A 20320-nucleotide genomic window follows, 5' to 3' on the forward strand; every position below is an offset into this window, starting at 1 on the left:
AGAAGTATACAGCACAGCCACATTTAAAATATACATTATGGCACCAGATTTGGAAAAAGGTGGTTATTTTCTAAATCTTATAAATAATTGATACAGATTTTAATGCAACTGAAATTAGTACATTAAAAAAAAATCAAAACATTTGACAAGAGTCATATAAATGATATCAGACATTCACCTTTAAGCCAGAAGACAAAGATGAATAATAGCAGAGATTTATGTTTTTGTTATCCTTTCAGTAAATAATAATGTCATGAATTACAATTATAAACTAAACCCAATCAAGCAGTTAAATGTTTCAGAGTGAGAGAGAAACCTTCCAAACAAAATATCCAGTATAGTATTAGCTAAGTTTCACTAAATACTAAGGTAGAGTCAGCAAACTTTTTCTGTAAAGGTCCAGAGAGTAATTATTTTAGGTTTTGGGTCCACAGAGTCTCTGCTGAAAGTACTCGACTCTGCTGTAGTAGCGCAAAAGGAGTCACAGACAATAGTAAACTAAATAGGTGGTTGTGCTCCACTAACACTCTTAACAAAACAGGTGGTGGGCTGGATTTGGTCTGCAGGCTGTAATTTACCGACCCTTGTTCTAGAGGGTGGAGAGGGGAGCTAAATAATGGAACACCATATACCTGGGCAAGAAAACTTCATAAACCATTCAATAGTATAAAAAACTATAAAGTGATATTATTATTATATCTGGCATCTGGGTACCAAGGTCTAAAACAAAATTATTTCTGGGAGTCTGAACAGCTTATGCAATAAGTAAGCACTGAGACATGTTTTGTTATTCCACAAGAGAAATCTATATGCCTAGGATGCTACACGTTAGAAACAGTCCCTCAGATCTATTCCTCTCTTGAATTACCTTGTAATTTTAGAAGCCTTAGACGCATCCTGGATGATGGGAGGCATCTACACACATTTATCTGAGAATAAAAATCTGCCAGCTTTGGATATACCATGAAGAGCTACTATCTACTGAACTGGAAACATTTAACTGTTTAGTCTACCATAAAATACCTAGACTTGACAGTAATGTAGAATGGATACATGTGCCTGTGTCTGTGTATTTATCTAACCAGAAAAGGCAAAATCCCTACCACTGAGTGTTCACAAAACTTCTAAGCTAATCAATAAACAGAGAAATAATATATATAAATTACTGAGCAGATTGCATGTCACATCACATGCTACTCAAAAGAGGTTGCTATCTCATTATTATAGTGAAAACATTCTTTGATGAAGAAATCTGCTATATCTGGGTGCTACGTTAAAATGCAAGTCTACAAGTAACAATAAACATGGACTTACCTGCAAATATGCATTTAGATCCTTTTTTCTCTTTTCTAAAAAATCTCTATCCATATTATTAAAAGTCTTTTTACCAGGAAGCTTCAATATGCTTGACAGATTTTCAAACTAGAAGACAAAATACATTCAATAATCTGTTTTTTACAAAAAGAGACAAGTATTTTCCAAGTGACAATTTCTCTACATATCCAAAGCATCTTAGACTGTTTTGCAAAATATTTTATTATATTAAGCAAAAATCAGAAAATAGAAAAATATTGTCCAAATATGTCCAAACCACAGTTCTAATGTTATTTATTATAAAGTATTTTCAATTAAGAATGATAAATGTGGGTAACCGATGAAGATGGGTGATGTCCACATGAGGTTTCATTTTAATACTCTAATTTTGACATTATTCAAAATTTTCATAATAAAAGGTTTTAAAAAATATTTTCCTTAACAACCCTTTGGCTTGAGAACAAAGTATTCGCAAATAAATTTTTAATGATCAAAGTTATGAGTTCCTGGCTTATAAAAAATTCATAAAGAAATATTTTTTATATTGATGACTTCAATTAACTGTTGTAATAGCTAATTATTAAAAGTAGAAAAGGCAAATTTAAAAATATAGCTATATTACAACTCTGTATATATACAACTATAGTACAATACTGATACTCTTCCCCATCAACCACATGAATCAACTCATAGATTACTAAGAAAAAAAATTTAAGAGCCATCAGCATGCATCTTACCTTTGTAGAGCCACAAACACAAAGTAAGCATACCTACTCTAAATTTAGCATTTAAAGACTCAACATTTGGGTGTGCCTTCAAAGGTCCCGATATGTAGTAATCTGCTGTGCCTTGCTGAAGTACAGATTTTAACCATACTAGCTGCTAACACAGTATAAGAACAAAGTGATTTAGCTGGTCACTGTGCCTGGCCAACAGCCTAGTATCTGAAACTTTAAGCAGCCCCACTCTGCTTTTCCCATGTGATACATATCCTAAAGTGAAACAAACTTGCTAAAACCATTCTTTGTCTCAAATCAACAATAACAACATCCTCTGTAAAGAAAACTCATTCCAGGTGCAGAGATTAAAGAGAAGAGGAAATAAAAAGGCGTAGGATAATTTTCATCTCCAAACTGGAAGATTCTGATAGATTATTAAATGGAACGGCAAATCAGATGGTTGCTTGGAGCTATAATGTGAACAAGTTCATTGCATGTTATATATGAAAAGTAAAAGCAGTTCTTTAGCCTCAGCCAAAGAAAGAGAAACAAAAAAGAGAGAGGCAATTTACAGAGAAAATGTTATGCTGTACTGATATTCACAAATCTGGTGGTTCACAAAAGTATTAGAAGGGGTCCTCATTGAATAGCAAATGTCCAATGGAGAGTACTTGGTTTTAAGAATTAACTTTTTAAAAATCAGACCTTATGGAATTCATTTTTTTTTTGAGGAGGAGGAGCTGCCATTTCCAGCTTATCTTTTTTTTTTAATAACATCAATTATAATTTTATTTATTTATTTAGTTAGTTAGTTATTTTTTCCCCCAAAGCCCCAGTAGATAGTCGTATGTCACAGCTGCACGTCCTTCTAGTTGCTGTATGTGGGACGCAGCCTCAGCATGGCCGGAGAAGCTGTACGGAGGTGCGCGCCCAGGATCCCAACCTGGGCCGCCAGCAGTGGAGCACGCGCACTTAACCGCTAAGCCACGGGGCCGGCCCTGACCTTATGGAATTAAATTTACTTTTTCAAGGTGTCCTAAAAGATACTTAATTTCGTGGACTATTCCTTATCTACATTATCTGAAACTATTAACTCAATTTTACAGAATGCATAGTTTATTCCAGTATTACCAACATGTTATGTGCTGAATAGTATTCCCCCTAAAATTTGTATTTTGAAGCCCTAACCTCCAGTACTTCAGAATATGACTGTATGTGAAAATAGAGCCTTAACAGAGGTGATTAAATTAAAATGAAGCCCTTAGGGTGGGCCCTAATCTAATCTGACTGGTGTCCTTATAAGAGGAAATTTGGACACACAAAGAGACACCAGGGATGCGAGTACACAAAGAAAAAGCCATGTGAGGCCACAGCAAGAAGGGCGGCCATGTGAAAGCCAAGGAGAGATGTCTCAGGAGAAATCAAACTTGCCAATTTTAATTTTACAAATCTTTATCCATAAAATATCAAATTAGACTATTAAAAAAATCTTTAAAGAAAATAAATGATAGTTCATATATTTAGATTGGAAACAAGTTTACATCACAAAGTTAAACAAAATAAAACCTGTTTTAAAACAATTTTAATACCTTAAGAGCGCTATGGAGTTAAAACTTATTTGTGTCAATAGGTTGTACTGTTATCAACTAGTGAATTACAAGTTACTGCATTTTTCTTCTGCTATTTTACAGGGGATTTGAGTTTAAAAAAATATAGATAAGGCAGAACTATAAGGCAAACAGCCTGTCTTATTTACAAATGCTGAGTATTGTGCTTAAACCTAAATTTTCACTTACAAGCTTAGTTTTTAATTTCTTAAGCTCTGTGAGCAATCTAAATACTTAAGTAAGGGCCGGCCCTGTGGCTTGGTGGTTGAGTGCGCGCGCTGCGATGCTGGTGGCCCGGGTTCGGATCCCGGGTGCGCATCGAGGCACCGCTTCTCTGTCCATCCTGAGGCCGAGTCCCACATACAGCAACTAGAAGGATGTGCAGCTATGACATACAACTATCTACTGGGGCTTTGGGGGGAAAAAATAAAATAAATAAAATCTTTAAATACTTAAGTAATCACGTACTATGACTTTATAGGAAACACAAAGTCAAAATACACTGACTTCACCTGCACTGAGCCCTTTCAAAAATGAATTGTGCTTTATCAATTTCATTTAATTTTGGGTGCTGTATTGAAAAGGGAAATTTCTGTACAGACTGTTCTATTAATAAAGTTTTTAAAATGTATGTTCTTCACTTATATTTGTCAATATGTAAACATAATATTTACAGTCCTAGCCTAGAACATTTAAATTAGGCAATAGTTATTCCTCTTAATAGCAGAAAGAAAACGACAATTATTCACACAAAGAAAATTTTGTATTATACCAAATTCCCATTAATTCGCAAGTAAATAAAACTATTCTTAGCAATTCAAATTATCTTAAAATTTGTCATTTTTGGTTAAAGTGTGAGGATGAGAAGAAAGAGATATATGAGCTATTCGATTTTAAAACAATATCAAACAGATAATATTTGAAAAAGTAAGGCAATTATTTCTTCAATGTGGGGCAGAAAATTCTTTCACCCACCTCTGCAAACAAATCAAGCTAAACATGAAGAAAAGATCTATTTTACAACAAAAACAGAAAAACAGATAAGTCCTAAGTTATTAATTTCCTTATGAATATAATGCAAAATACTCCTTTTAATATGGGCTTCTGGAGTCAACACTAACCTGTTTTTAATCACTTTTAAACTATTAATAGTTTACCTCACTCTAATAGAAAAATATTTTAATGAAATTATCATTAAAAATATTAAAAATATGGTAAATATTAAAAAAAACCATTAAAAATATGGTACCAACCATATTTTTTCCACTATCTTAACTGAAAAAGATATTTTCTGAATTCTAAAGTAGTACCATGTCATTTCAAAGCTTTAGTCCATCCAGTCAAATGTCACTATTAATTATTACTGTTTTTATTGACTTACTACCAGTTGTACATTTAAAAACTGTGAATGAAATCAGACTCTCGAGGGTTAAATTTCATACATCACCTATTCCAATTCATCTGGTGATTATTTTTTTCTAAGTTAAGAAGAAGAAAAAAAATATTTAATAAAAAATAGAACAGAGAGAGAAATAATTTGTTTACATTTGTTATCTTTGAGTCTTTATACTTCTATAAAACAAGAGGGTTGTATTTAGCAAGAATTAAAAATATTATTTGGTTAATGTGAAATTTCATTTAGGCTGTGGTTCTTAAAATAACTTAATGGATCAAGGATTTAAATGTTACACTGTTGGATAAGGATGCCATTTAAAATAACTATAGATCTGAATCATACTGGCAAAAACAAAACCACAAAATGTCCTCCAGTGATCCCCATCCCTACTTTAAGCCAAACCCAAATACCTCTGCACAACACAACACAACACACACACACACACACACCTCTTCAAAATCAGAAATATACACTCATTTTAATTTTCCGAGATATACCACTGATATTTTGTCACTAGTTTACAATAGTCAGGACTGGCTTAAGTTCGATTTATTGATTAAATGCTCAAAATCATTCAAACATTTATGCTCATTATATGAAAATTCTTACCTTATTTTCTTTCATTAGCTTTGGTCAATACCTTAGCATCCTCAGAACTATTCAGAATCAAACATCAAATCAGGAAACAATGTAAAGTAAAAAAACTTCAAAAACCTCATTACCTGTTCAGTGATTCTCATGTGGAAGTCATGGAAGTCACTATAACGACGATAGGTTTTCCACATCTCCTCACTGTTTAGATTGCGCCGGTGTACAGTGATGGCATATAGTGCATACGTCTTGCCATGATCATTACAAACGCCTGCCACGGCATATGGGTCATAGTCAGCACATACTAGTCATTTAAAACAAAACGAAGAGGAACAAAAGACACAAAAAAGGAGGAAGATGAAGAACAAAAACAACCAAAAAGGACCACATGAAATGAAGAAGAATGTGAAATGACAGACTGAGACAAAAGGATGTACCAAAGGATAAAACAGAGTCCCATCTTCTGTACTCACATCTAAAAGGTGTTACATATGATGGCTACATTACAAAATAAACTACAAGTTTATCATGACACTACCAACCATATAGTGATGTCTACTTTGCACTCTCTTCCCAAAGAGCTTTTACCTATTATTAGTTCTGATACCACAGTACCACCTCATAATATATAGCATTTGAGTCTCAAATTTAAGAGAGGAAAAATAACAAAAAAATAATAACCTTTTGTACTAGCCTTCACTATTCAGTTGTATTTCAATTAAAACCTCTTCAACTAAAGAGAAAGCAAAAGCCACAGGTAAGATTTATCTATTCTTTTGGCAAGTCTCTTTCTCAATTATAATATTCAACAATTTACAAGTGTAATTTATTCTGGAGATTTTTTTAAAAAGGCATTTTCCTACTGAGTTGCCACTAATCATCCAAGTCAGGTAGTCTCTAAAACCAAAACCTGTTCCCATTTTGTACTAATCTGAAATAAAAAGATGCACTTTGAATCACTTTGTCTTTCTTATTTTTCATTTTCTTATCTCTGTGTTGTACTCTATTCTAGATCATTTCTTCAGGTCTCCAAACGTTTACTGAGTCTACACTCATCTGTACCTGGTCTATTTCTTTTTTCTTTTTTTTTTTGTGAGGAAGATCAGCCCTGAGCTAACATCCATGCCAATCCTCCTCTTTTTTTTTTGCTGAGGAAGACCGGCCCTGAGCTAACATCTATTGCCAATCCTCCTCTTTTTATTTTTCCCCTTTTTCTCCCCAAAGCCCCAGTAGATAGTGGTATATATAGTTGCACATCCTTCTAGTTGCTGTATGTGGGACGCCGCCTCAGCATGGCCGGACAAGCGGTGTGTCAGTGCGCACCCGGGATCCGAACCCAGGCCGCCAGTAGCGGAGCATGAGCACTTAACCACTACGCCATGGGGCTGGCCCCTTTCTAGTCTATTTCTTAATCCATCCACTGACCTTAATTTCAATCACTATATTTTTTTAATTTCTATAATTTTATTTGGTTCTTTTTCATAGTGTTGTATTCTTGCCTTAGGTTTTTATCTCTACAAATATTTTTAATATACTCTCATATTCTCCTCAATACAATCACTTGAGGATGGCTGAATCTAGACATACTCATCTTAGGATACAAGACAGGCTTTCAATTTCTTGTGGGTGATAGATACTATTTCCAACCGTGATCTTGACATTCTTTGTTCTTTCCCCTGACAGTAGAATAAGTTTTTCTAGTTCCTCTTTCACATCAAGCGACCTTTTGTGACTCCGGGCTTTATGCAAAGGACTGGGTTCCAGCTTTGCATGGCCTTGGCCCGTCCTGCCTCTTCTAAATTTGAGGGCATGAAAATGCTGTCAAAATCAAGATAGCAGTCTTTATGCTCCTATGAGCTCATTGACTTCAACTCCTTTTTCACTTCTCTATATTTTTCCTCATGGTCTATGGCACCTGTAGATTTCCCCCTTTAGCTATTTTTATTTTATTATTTTCAGCCTTTCTGTGTGTGGGAGGCAGGATTTCCCATAGCAGTTTATACTACCATAGTGACCAACTACTCTTCTAATAATAGATTACACTGATCCATAATTATGAAAAAAAAGTGGCCAACTTTCGGAGCTGACTAAATATTTTGTATTTTGTATACAATTAGGCAAAAAGGGTCTGCGTAGCTTCTTAGTAATTTATTTTAATCACATAAAAGCTAGAAATCTATATTGGCAAATGTAGTTGTACAGAAACCTGTCTTGGGCTTTCATCAACATTTTTCTAAGATTTGCACTTTCTACTCCAAATTGCCCTTCATTCCCTTTCTGTCTAATATCAGTGTTCCAGATTTGACAAAATATAAGACTAGGGATAGACTTTGGTCATCTTGTTTTCAGAGGCTTTAACAACAGGTAACACTATTATTAACTGTTCACCTCTTCCAATCATCCTTTTCTTAGAGACCTAGCAAAGCAAACTGCACAATACTTTTTCATCACATTAGAGAAACACCATCACTCAACCAAGTTAGCCATAGCAACAAGCAAATGGCTTTATCTGCTGTGTTCAAGATAGATTTGGGAAAGGAAAACAGAAAGCAGAAGCCAATTAGGCAGCAAACCATAATCAATTCGGAGTTAATAAGAATAAAGAGACTAGCATGGAGTAGAAAAGGAAAGAAGAGAGGAATGTAAGAAAGCACTCTGAAAAAGAAGAATCAGATTTGTCACAAATTTATAGGCAGGCGAGATCATGACCAGTGTGCAAGCACAACAGGAAGAATAATGAGGCTGTTATAAAAGAAGTACAGAAGACAGAAAGGTAATTTTATTTTAAAAGAAGATAATGAAGTTACACATGTTGATTTTGAGATGATGGTAAGATATTATAGTGGAAACAGTAGGTTTTGTTTTCATTAGGACAATGTTACTCATAGCAGTGGATGTGCAAACTATTTGTTACTAATCCATAACCAGATATGGAACTAGGATCAGAATATAAATCAATCTCATCACTAAGCACACTGCATAATTTAGCCAATATTCTTTAAAGCAAGATTTCTCAATGAAGCAGTACACAGTAGCCCATGGACCACTCCTTGAGCAGCACTGCACTAGACTCTAAGTTCTACTTCCTGTAATAAAGATGTTAAAGGATATGGGATCTAGACTCAAAGACACTCTGGAGTCCAATTGGTAAAATAAATATTTATTGAACAAACACTAATATATAATGCCCACCACGTAATTACTAATGCAACTAGTTAATTAGTCTATAACAACTCTATGAGGTATTATTATCATTATTATCTCATTTTACAGATGAGCAAAATGAGGTATAGAGAAGTTAAGGAAGACACCCAAGTTTACCCAACTATTAAGTGGCAGAGCTGAGGTTTGAACCCAAGCAATTCAGACAAAAAGTTGTGCTCTTAACCACTACACTTTAGTATTTATATATAAGTTTGTCTGACAGAAATAATTTATTAAAAATGCTTAGTGTACTGCTTCCATACATTTTAAGAAGTTAATAAATATTTGTTGAATAAACAGACAAAGCAGCTAGAAAATGAGAACCTTCAGAGAAGAGAAAGATCCATATAAGAAATACGGACATGAGTGTTTTCCTCTAGACATAAAAGTTTAAGGTCTTCAATAAAGAAATAAAAAGACAAATACTAAATATTTGCATTTTAACAAAGGCTTTCACATTTGAAAATAGAGATTTTTAAAAGAATTTAAAATTTTTAAGGAAGGAAAAAATGAGACAACTGTATCAAAAGCTAAAAAGAAAAGCAACAAGACCTCTGGTTTTATTTACAAGGGGTGTTATCTAATGAGCTTTAAGAAAAGAGTAACGTATGCATCAAGTATTTGTAAAAGATAAAGGAAGAACTGATACAGCAATTAACATAACTTATTCCAGAAATCTGGCAGAGAACAGAATGCAAAATGAGACTCCAGCTCCAGTGTGAGGCAAAAGAACAGAGATCGTAAAAAAAAAAAAAAACAGATGCAAATTATCTTTTAAACTACACTTATACTATAAAATCACTTTTCAGTATCTAAAATGTAAATATGAAATTGAACTGAGGCATATAACTCAATATTGTTTATACTTCAGTATGTAATCTAACAAACACACTCTAGTATTCTAGGAATAGTGAGAGGCCAGATAAGAAAATCAGCAATGTCTACTACTCATTGGCATTACCTAATAACCCAATAGCAATGATGGAAATTGATTTTTTTCTCAGTTCACTAACTATTTTGCATGTATGCTGACTGAGTCACAAAATCTCAGAGGTTTCTCATCTCATCTAAGCATTTCTTGAACTTCTGTAAACTGCCACACGCAAAAGCTTCATTTACTCGATTATCTAGTCTGTCTTTGCATGAATGAAAAAAAATATTGAACTAAAATCTGCCGCAAAATGATTTAATAAGAATTATACAGACAATTATCAGCAAGATGCAAACAAAAAGAGGAAACAATTGGTTTCAGAGTTTATTAGCAATGACAAAAGGCTTAGAATATAAGCTTTTTCAAATGTTAACAGTGACAACCTTCAAATATCATATACACAAGTAAATAAACATTATGGAATTTAATGAAGAACGTGCTGCAGAAAATAAAGTAACTAAAAAATACGACTAAAGAACAGAAAGACGGTGTGTAAAAATAAATGTGGAAAATAATGTAGGGATAATAATAATCAATAGCTTTTAAGTAACAATTATACCACAAAGTCTCTTACCAGTGTCTGAAATGTAAGCATGAAGTTGTACTAAGTCATCAGAAGATACATTTGAAAGGTCATCTAAAGACTGGGGGAAAAAAAATCAGGCAACAAAATTTTTTAATTTTATAGAAAAAAAAGTGTTAAAGAATTCTACATCATACATGCATTACTCATCTTTGCTCCATGTATGTTTTATATTATTTGAATCCTCCCCTCCAACAATAATCCTATTTACACTAACAAGAGAGAGAAGAGCCAAGATTAAGAAACTATAAATCAAAGTGATTTAGAAATCAACTTAATATATCATATTATTTCTTCCTTCATTGTTTGTCCATATATTCTAATTTGCTACTTCTCAATTATATTCAATACATGGCAAGAAAGAAATGTGAATAAAAATAAGTAGACATATTCTTAACTTTTCAATACTTTTAAATGTTGAAATATACTAGAGCCAACTCTGTAATATTTAACTTAACACCTTTGTTAATTTAGAAATAATTTCAGTTAATTTAGATTCCTTATTATAAAATGAAAATAATAATAGTACCTATGTCATAGGGTTATGTGAGGATTACATGAGAAGACGTGTAAAACATTTAAAAGACTGCCTAACACAAAACATGTCAGTTATTATTATGATTACTTATTAAATGAAGTGAATCTGTAGCCTAAGATAGATTTTAAATAATTAATTTTCAAAAATAATTCCCCAAACAAAAATCATTACCAATTGACCCAGAATGAATCTTTTATAACTATGGCCTTTGGGTCTAAATTTAAAACTTTTTTTTTACATACACATATATCCACACATACACAGAAGAGAACATAATCATATAATGAAGGTAGACTCTACAGAAAAGAGTTGACACAGTACACTTGAAATTGCTCTCGTTAGAAAGGACCGCTTGCAAGGTTGGCCCTTGGATGGCATCTGGGAGTTTAGATTTAGGGAAGGTTCCCACTGTTCCCTAACTGCTGAGTGTCTCACTGTACCTAAACTGTTTGCACAAACAACGTGGTTTATGCTGAACATCTGTTTTCCTTTTGGGAGTCTGGAATTTTAGTATGCAGTAGACAGAGGGTGTCTATGTGACCTGTCTCCAATAAAAACTCTGGGCACTTAGTCTCAGATGAGCTTTCCTGGTGGCAACATTTCACATGTGTTGTCTCAGTCATTCCTGGAGGAATTAGTTTGTCCTATGTGACTTCCATGGGAGAGGATTCTTGGAAACTTGTGCCTGGTTTCCTCTAGACTTTGCCCCATGCACCTTTTCCTTTTGCTGATTTTGCTTTATGTCTTTCCCTATAATAAATCCTAGTCATGAGTATGACTGCTGAGGCCTGTGAGTCCTTAGTAAATCACTGAACATAGGAGTGCTCTTGGGGTCCTATGACACACAGACATTATATGGTTCAGACATATTTTACACTTTAAAAACCACAGGATCTGAATGAACTTTGGAGTCCTTATTATTGCTAACTGAGTCATCTAAATGACTTAAGTGCAGCCATATACATAACATAAAGCCATTTAAACTAAGGCAAGTGTATTCCAAGAAGAAAGCCAAAAGTGTATCTACTAAAGACTGAGCATTAAGAGAAGCAAAATGTGATAATTCCATACAGATGATTCCCCGGTCAAATGGGAGAATCATTAAACTAAATTAGGTCTAGAACAGGCTTCACCACTGATACCATAAGAGACTTGAGCCATACCAATTAGTCTTTCTTATATCTCAGTTTTCCCAACGGTCAGAATGGTGTAATATCTGCTTTACAACTCTGTCAGGATACAATGTGAATGGAAATACTTTGAAAAGAAATAGAATGCACTTATTTTTAAGTGTTCATATGACCTATAATAAAACATTTTGATAGAAAGAGCACAACCTTTGCTTTGTTTTTATGTGCAAGATAGAAGCCTCAGAGGAAATGGTTTATTCTACAAAATTTAGATTGTTATTTACTGTGATCTTCATCCAATTACAAGCTAGCACAGGGAACATAAAACAACTAACTTTCAAAAAAGCATTAGTAGTAGCAGTAGTAAAAGTAGTAGTAACCTTCCCTTATAGTAACATTTAAAAAGCTAAATGTTACTTACTTCTTATTTTAAACTTGCTAGCATCTTATACTGCAACCCAGAAGTTGTTAGAAAACATTGCATATAAATGTCTTTTTAGCACATTTAAAATTAACAATTAATATTATTTTCATTAAATATGATGGAAAAATCTGATGAAATGTCTCTTAAACATTAGTCACTGTTATAATGCACATGTGACTATCAAATAGACTAAAGTTACAATTGGTAAAATAATAGTAACTACGGAACTACATTCTGATTTAGAACTATAAACATCGATTAGTAAAAGAAAACTGTGATTTCAAAACAAGTGCATTAATACCATCCTGAAATAAAATACAGGTTGTAAAGTAGTCTGGCCTAAGATTCTTGAACTCCTTGCAAAAAAAAAAGACGTGTTTTTTTTAAACATTATGCTAACACAAAAACTGAACGTTCAAATTTATTATGATAATCAACTCAGCAAACACAACTACATTGGCTCGGCTAGAAATGCTCATAATTTACCTGGCCATCTCAACTGCAAAATAAGTAAAACACCACACATAAAATATTTACTTTGTCTAGTATACTGGAATAAACTATCATGATCTCATTTTTAATGTTAAGCTATCTTAAAAATCCAGTTATCCACTAAAATTTGTCTATGTATTTAAAACAATTTCAAAGACTCTACCTACTTAAAAGGTTGAATTTAACTGATTTATGTGAATAACAAAATACTGCAATTCACTGACCTCAATGTGACCTTTTTTGATCCAGAGACTGTTCTGGTTTATATCACTATGTGACAAAAGGGATCTCTCTTACTTGAAAAAGCATTTATTCCAGATATGGAATAAAGAAAAAAAACGTTTTTTTTTTACTAGTGTGCAAACATTTGTACAAGCACTACAAATGTGAACACTAGAAAATTTCAATCCAAGGAAAAGTTTTGTCACATTTGGAAACTTTTTCTTTATAATGAACATTATTGCTAACACTTTCTTCATGCTCTAGGAGATATTCCTTTTTGTTATAAGGCTATGGAATATAACAAGTAAATGGTAATGATAACAAATGATTTAGGAAAACATTTTAAATGTTACAAAATATCTGACATAACACTCTGGCTGATTTTCTTTAGTGTTTTGTTAAAGGTTATACTTTGTACAGTAACAGAACACTTACTCAATAAGGTTATTTTAGAAATAACTGTAATAGTATAGAAAACATAAGATAACGAACCTCTAAACCACTTAGTTATTACAAAAAGTCTGAAAGAAAAAGTCAGGTAGTTAGAAGGAATCTGGACTGAAACTTTCATAGAACTCTAATATTTCTTCCTAGCAGCATTTTATGAAATAAGTTATTCAATGGCAAAGATAGCTATATAAAAAACTGAAAAGTTCATTATTTCACACTTTACCTTGAATATATGAAATGCCAATGACAGCTTATATGCTAAAAACCTACACCATTCTTAAATCTGTAATCATAGAATATAGTTACTTAATTCACTGTAAAATTCTCTAAGCTTAAAAAAATGTTTTTTACAACTACCTGAATTTGTTATAGTGTAGACTTTAACAAATATCTAGAAGTTTTCAGATATCCCAATTAATTAATCTTATATTTCTTTTCCAAATACAAGAGATGAAAAAACTAGTTCCAACGTAAACATTTATGTCATAAATTTACTGCCTATCATAGCACTAACCTAAGAGTCATTTTAAAATACTAAGTATTGGTATCGAAAATAATGAAATCAATTTTTTAATCAAATGCAACAGAATCATGCAGGTGTGACCTAAGCCCATTTTTAAAAATGAATATAAATTTCATTTTTAAATTCTAATTCACAGATGCCTTATATGTGAATTTAAAATTTCTTTAAAAGTATAATAACTTCTTATAATACTAAAGGATGATTTGGGGGCTTCTAATATAGCATTTATTTACATATGTTAAGGCTCAGCCTTTCATATTATTTTCAAGCCACTTTAATAATTAAAGTACCCATAACAGTACTTACCAAATTTATGCTTCCTGTGGGAGACCCATTAAAAGATTCTGTGGGAGAGGAAATTCAACTCAGTATACAGTAAAAACTTCTGAAACAGTTGCTTTATCTAAGGTTCAAATATCAAGAATGAAAGTCACACAAGCCAAGACATAACAGAACAATAAAGAAAACTGTGGTACACTACTCCCAAATACCTGTTCCCTTAAGCCCCATGATTTTCCAAGAGAGGTATTTTAGTGAAAATATGTATGTATCTAAGTTGCCCCCACTACCCAAAAAGGGCATTCATGTACAGGACAGCAATTATTAAATACTTTATCCTTATAGTAACATATTAAGTTGTCTAATACAATGTAAACATGAGGAAAACACTGCACAGTGAAGTCTATTAGGAAATGTCAGAGGTATTTTGTTATTTCTGTCTCACCGGATTAAGAAATATTACAAATAAAATTATTCTTTAGTGTGAAGGATAAATAGATTGATTTTTAATTTATCTATTAAGTCTACTTATTCTTGTAGATTTGGCTCAAAATCATTAGAAGTCTAGATTCTTAAATCAATATATAACTAATAGAACAAAAGATGTAAAACTCTATATGCAATACCATTTAATTAAAAAGCAACTAAAAAAAATTACTTTTAGAAACTAATGTTAGAGAGTAAGTCAATTACTCATTATTAAAATTAATGTCTTTTCTCTCAGGGTTTTATTCTATACGTGAGCAAATTAAGTTACCAATTAAGATGCCCCTCTGTTAAAAACACAAATAAATACATGGTAAAGCAATACTTCATATACAGTTTAAAGTTAATGTATGGTTTCTAGCACTTAAGAGATTATTTATGATTCTGGATCTCTAAATGGGTCTTCAAAGCAAATTTCTACTTCTTTTACAAAAAGGCAGTTGGTGTTGCTTTCCAACTTCAACAATTCTAAATGCGGGAGAACCTTTCTTGCTTCCTCAGACTTTGGTCTCAAAAGGTAAACAGGAAATTCCACCTAGGGTTACTCCTTGGTTAACAGCAAAGGTGATAATTAAAATGAGTAAACACAGGCCGGCCCCATGGCTTAGCGGTTGGGTGCGCGCGCGCTCCGCTGCTGGCGGCCCGGGTTCAGATCCCGGGTGCGCACCGACGCACCGCTTCTCTGGGCACGCTGAGGCCACGTCCCACACACAGCAACTAGAAGGATGTGCAACTATGACATACAACTATCTACTGGGGCTTTGGGGGAAAAAATAAATAAAAAATTATAAAAAAATAAAAAATAAATAAAATGAGTAAACAAATAGTTCTCTATCTTCCTTATTCAATTACATGCCTCATACCTCCTTCTGTGGTCTGCCCACCTCTTAAATCTTCCCACCAGAGACAAGACAAGTTAAAAGAGAAATTGAGAGCAAAACAAGGCACAGTTTACTTTCTTGATCAACAATAAGATCCAGAAATACAGTCTAAAATCAATCTAGGTCCACATTTAATCAAGAATTTGATGACTGCCTGTAAACACTAGAAAACAAAAGAAAGTACTGTTTGACCTGGTGAGAAAAATAATGGGATTGAAATTAACATTTAAAACAGAAAGCATAATTAAAATATTTTTAAAATATTAAAAAGACTGTGAGACCAAGTTTCTAAATAAAGGAGAAAATATTTACTTTTAAAATAATTTAAAGTTGAACTAACTAAAGAAGCAATCACAAACAGAGAGAGAGAAGGAAGAAAGGAGAGGAGGGGAGGAGAGAGGAGAGATAGCATGCATAAGCAAGCCACCCAGCCACCTACCTATCCACTGAAGTTTGGTTAAATAGGGAACGAAATTTCTTCCCCAGCAGAGAAAAACCACCAGAGGATACTATCACACATACGACTTGGCCTATTAATTTTAGGCTCAACTGTAGCCTGTACTTTTTAAAAATCAGGTACACATTAAACACAGGGTTAGACAATTATTTCAAAATGTCTAAAAAGTAGCCAAAATTTCAGAATGTCTAAAAAATACACACAGTGTCAGGAAACTTAATTTTAAAAGTCAGAAAATGAATTTAAACAAAAAATGTTTAAAGGGGGAAGGCCTATTTGTGATTAAACAATCTTATAGAGACCAGAAAATTATAAGCATTACTATTTGAAAAAGTTGGAAGCAATCACCTAGAATCTACACTGACAAAGACAATAAACCTAACAGCTATTTTTAACAATAATATTTCATATTTACCCATCATTCCACATATTTTTCTCAAATGGTTTTAAAAAAAAGAATTAGGCAATTTTTTAGTTATACAATGTATAAAAGCTCATCAATTAAGACACAGAATGTTAAAAAGCAATGTCCAGGAAAGACAAAAGATATATACATATGTAATTCAAAACCACAATCAATGATTCCAATGTGAGGGATTATTCAATGGCTGATATAAAAGAGAAGTACATTTACTTCAGATCAAAAGTTGCAGGAAAAATTTCCTTAATCTACTTATGTTTTAAGTAAGTAATGAGGTTTTGGGAAGTTTGAGAAGGCTTATAAATAATTTGCTTCCCTTAGTTGCATACAAGAAGATAGACTGACTAGAAAGCTAAGAATGGGAGCTAAAAGTCAATTTAGAAGACTCTGGAAGACTTCTTACACAATAGCATGAAAAATTATTCCCATAGGATATATTGCTACTACCATCATTTTAAATTATATATTACTTAGGAACTCATACAATTAGCTGATTATGATTCAATTAATTTACTTTTATTCTAGGTCATATAGCAAATCCATTTCCTAATACTAAGAAATTTCCAAAGTAGTTAAACTAAAATAAATAACAAAAGAACGCTTATAACAGTCCTTTCTGGAAGTAGAGTTGCTACTGTAAATTTCATAGCAGCTCTGTAAAAGATTTTTCAAAAGAGACAGTAAATACAGATACACTATATAATAAACTCAAGGTACACTCAATTTTACTATTCGGCTCCCATAGAAGCACTCTTTAAAAAAAAAAAAAGAAAACTTCCTTAACTATGCAATCAAATCCAGTTAATAGAATATTATTCCAGTTTTACAAATAAATAAACCAGAAAGTATTAATTTAAAAACCCAAGATATTAGACCAACAATCAATATAAAAGTTATTAAAACTCAAATGCAAACTTCTGTAACCAGATTTCTCAGATTATTTAAAAAGTAAAATCTCACTAATGTAGACTAGGGAGTGGGGAAGGGGGTGGGGGGGGAAGAGGGGAGGCTCAGAAGCCTCCATAATAGAGGTATTTTTTAAAGCAGTGCTCACTACCTAATAGATCTATTATATCTCCAACCCCAAGAGGTCCTGTCCATTAAACTGAAGTAAACTTAAAATCATAAGTAAATTATAATTAAAACACTCTTTTAAAATAATTACTGAGTCAAATCTTTCCCATTAACTTTTTATTTACATTGCTTATTTGCTTAGTAGAATATACTGGAGAGTTTATCAAACCCTAGATATTTAACTAGAATTTAATAAGTACTTCTAAACTGGATTACAAGTAAAATGATCATTAGGCCTAAGAATCTGGAGACTTGAAATAACTGATTATTTATTACTAACTAAAAACTGATATTTGTGTTCTAGTTTATAAATTATTTTATATACATAATCCATTTAAATCTGACAATGACTCTACGGTAAGATGATATTATGAGAAGAATATTATCCCAGATTTACAACTGAAAAAAATGAGGCTTAAAAAAATTAAGTGTTTGGCCAACATCACACAGGTAATAAGTAGTAGAACAGTAGTAAAATCTAAATATTCTGACTCTTAAAGTCTGCTTTTTTCACTACACCATGCCGATAGTATCCTCATCTGAAAAAGCTGAAAGATTGGAAAAAGAAATCTTATAGCTTCTTCCAGTTTATACTGTGTAGGATTTGCAAAAGGGTATAATTAAAGAAAGAAAAAACTGTATTTTTTTAATAATGCTTTATAGTTTATGGTACAGTCTCAGAATCATTACTTATCTCATTTAATCTCAACAATCCCATTGTTAGTCATGAACATTATTACTTACTAGCAAAAGGGAAACTATACCACAAAAATATGTGGGTGACACAACTCAAAAAAACATTCCTTAAGAATTCAAGGATTCTACATTTACGTGCTAATCTATTAAATTTTGAAATTTTAATTTAGTATAGTAACTAAACTTTGTCCTTCATTTACAGATTTTTAAATGTATTACAATTTATATGTGAGCTTCAAGAACATTTTTTATCTTGTTTAAAAGGTCATTATTTTGGTAAGCAGAATATGTATAGGAATATATATATGTATCTACATATAAACATACAATGTCTGCCACCTTACCTCCATCACCATCATCCGATCCTCTGAAACTAGGATCTTTTAACATATCCAGCTCAGCTAACATGCGCACATAAAGTGCATTCTGTCTGAAGGAAGGATAGAATCTTTCATCTCGTAGCATCAATTCATATACCTTATTGAAATAAGTCAAGATATTCAATCATTAATACAAATAACGTACTAATTTTCACTAACAAGATTTCACCAAAAGCTAGATTGAGGTCTTCTATAACAAATCATAGGCTCCATATTTTTAAGATATCAGCAATAAGACTACGTCACAACTAATGATTTCTTCTGGTCCCTTTACTACCTAAATTGCACTGAAAAGGGTCCTACTGCAACACAAGTCACATGACAGCAGGTTATATACAATGCTTTAGGAAGTAGGGTTCTCTAAAAAACAAGTCCACATAAAGGCTCAAGGCACATATTAAAATAAATTTAGTCATGTTATTTATATGTACGTCATCAATTCATGAACTTCTAAAACTACCTCACTCTTCAGTCAGATTCAAACAAAAAACACAACATAAGGATTTTCCTCATTTGTCAATTAAATAAACAAACAAAAAAAACTGGCCTATCTTTTTTGTAATTGAAAAGTATTATTACCATAACTCATCTTTTTAGTTACTGTTCTACTTTTATAATGTTTCAATAACATTTTTAAAAACAAATTACATGCATACAGAAATATACATTTTTTTCAAGAAAGATATGATAAATGTATATAATACCTTCCTTTGAATGTCATCAAAGATTTCAGGGGTTGGATCTTCATGATTCAAGGTATCTGCTAATTTTGCTACCAAATAATCATCAACAGTAACTCTTGGAGATGCCTAACAGAGAAAAATAATGGTAGTAATGATCTTTGGAGTTTCTAAATATGTTAACCCTTGATAGCAGGAGAATTAAAAAATGGAATCATATTATCGAAAGTAATTGGCAAATTGGCAAAATCTTTGCTTTGCAAATGACACCTTGATGTTTAAGAAGGCTGAAATAAGACAGAACCTCCTCATGATCGTGGTACTACACAGTAGACTAATAGACAAACATGGATTTAAATCTTGACTTTTGCCAAGCAAGTTACCTCTCACTAGGTTTCATTTACTCGATCTGCAAAATGGAGATAATACTACAAAAGGTTATCAGAAGGATGGAAAGAGATTTATGTAAGGCATACAAGCACAGTGGCTGGCACACAGGAAACACTGTCATTAGGAGTTATGTTTAGCATTCAGTAGTCCTGGATGTGTATTTAATATAATTTCCAAAAGAATAGCCATTTGTTACTTATCATTTAACAACAGAAACAATCATTGTGAATGGCCTTTAAAAGAGACTACCCTTATCCTAAATTTGGTTTTATAACGCTGCAGCAAAGTTCCAGTGTGATATGGGAGAGAAAAAAATCTGAAAAGTTCATTCGTTCCAACAACTTCCACTTCAAAGTGCATAATGTGACAGATATTACAAAGAAATATAAAATCTGATGCCCAATGTAAAAAATTACTTTATTGAAAGAAAAAAAATGCTGACAAGCTAAGAA

At 32.5% G+C, this 20320-nt stretch overlaps 1 protein-coding gene across 2 annotated transcripts in view; it reads right to left on the reverse strand.

Moving 5' to 3' along the window:
* Positions 1-20320, reverse strand: part of SNX13 (sorting nexin 13) — a 129065-nt gene that overhangs the window by 20181 nt on the left and 88564 nt on the right. For both annotated transcript variants that reach the window (XM_087428153.1, XM_004418952.3), the window contains exons 14-19: positions 19503-19607; positions 18763-18895; positions 14431-14468; positions 10337-10406; positions 5759-5898; positions 1315-1422 (exon numbers count right to left, since the gene is read on the reverse strand). In XM_087428153.1, coding sequence (XP_087284279.1) covers positions 1315-1422; positions 5759-5898; positions 10337-10406; positions 14431-14468; positions 18763-18895; positions 19503-19607 — 594 coding nt within the window. The remainder of the gene's footprint in view (positions 1-1314; positions 1423-5758; positions 5899-10336; positions 10407-14430; positions 14469-18762; positions 18896-19502; positions 19608-20320) is intronic.

The sequence above is a fragment of the Ceratotherium simum genome, chromosome 1 (assembly GCF_057802395.1).
Source record: "Ceratotherium simum simum isolate JZ-2026a chromosome 1, ASM5780239v1, whole genome shotgun sequence".
NCBI lineage: Eukaryota > Metazoa > Chordata > Mammalia > Perissodactyla > Rhinocerotidae > Ceratotherium > Ceratotherium simum.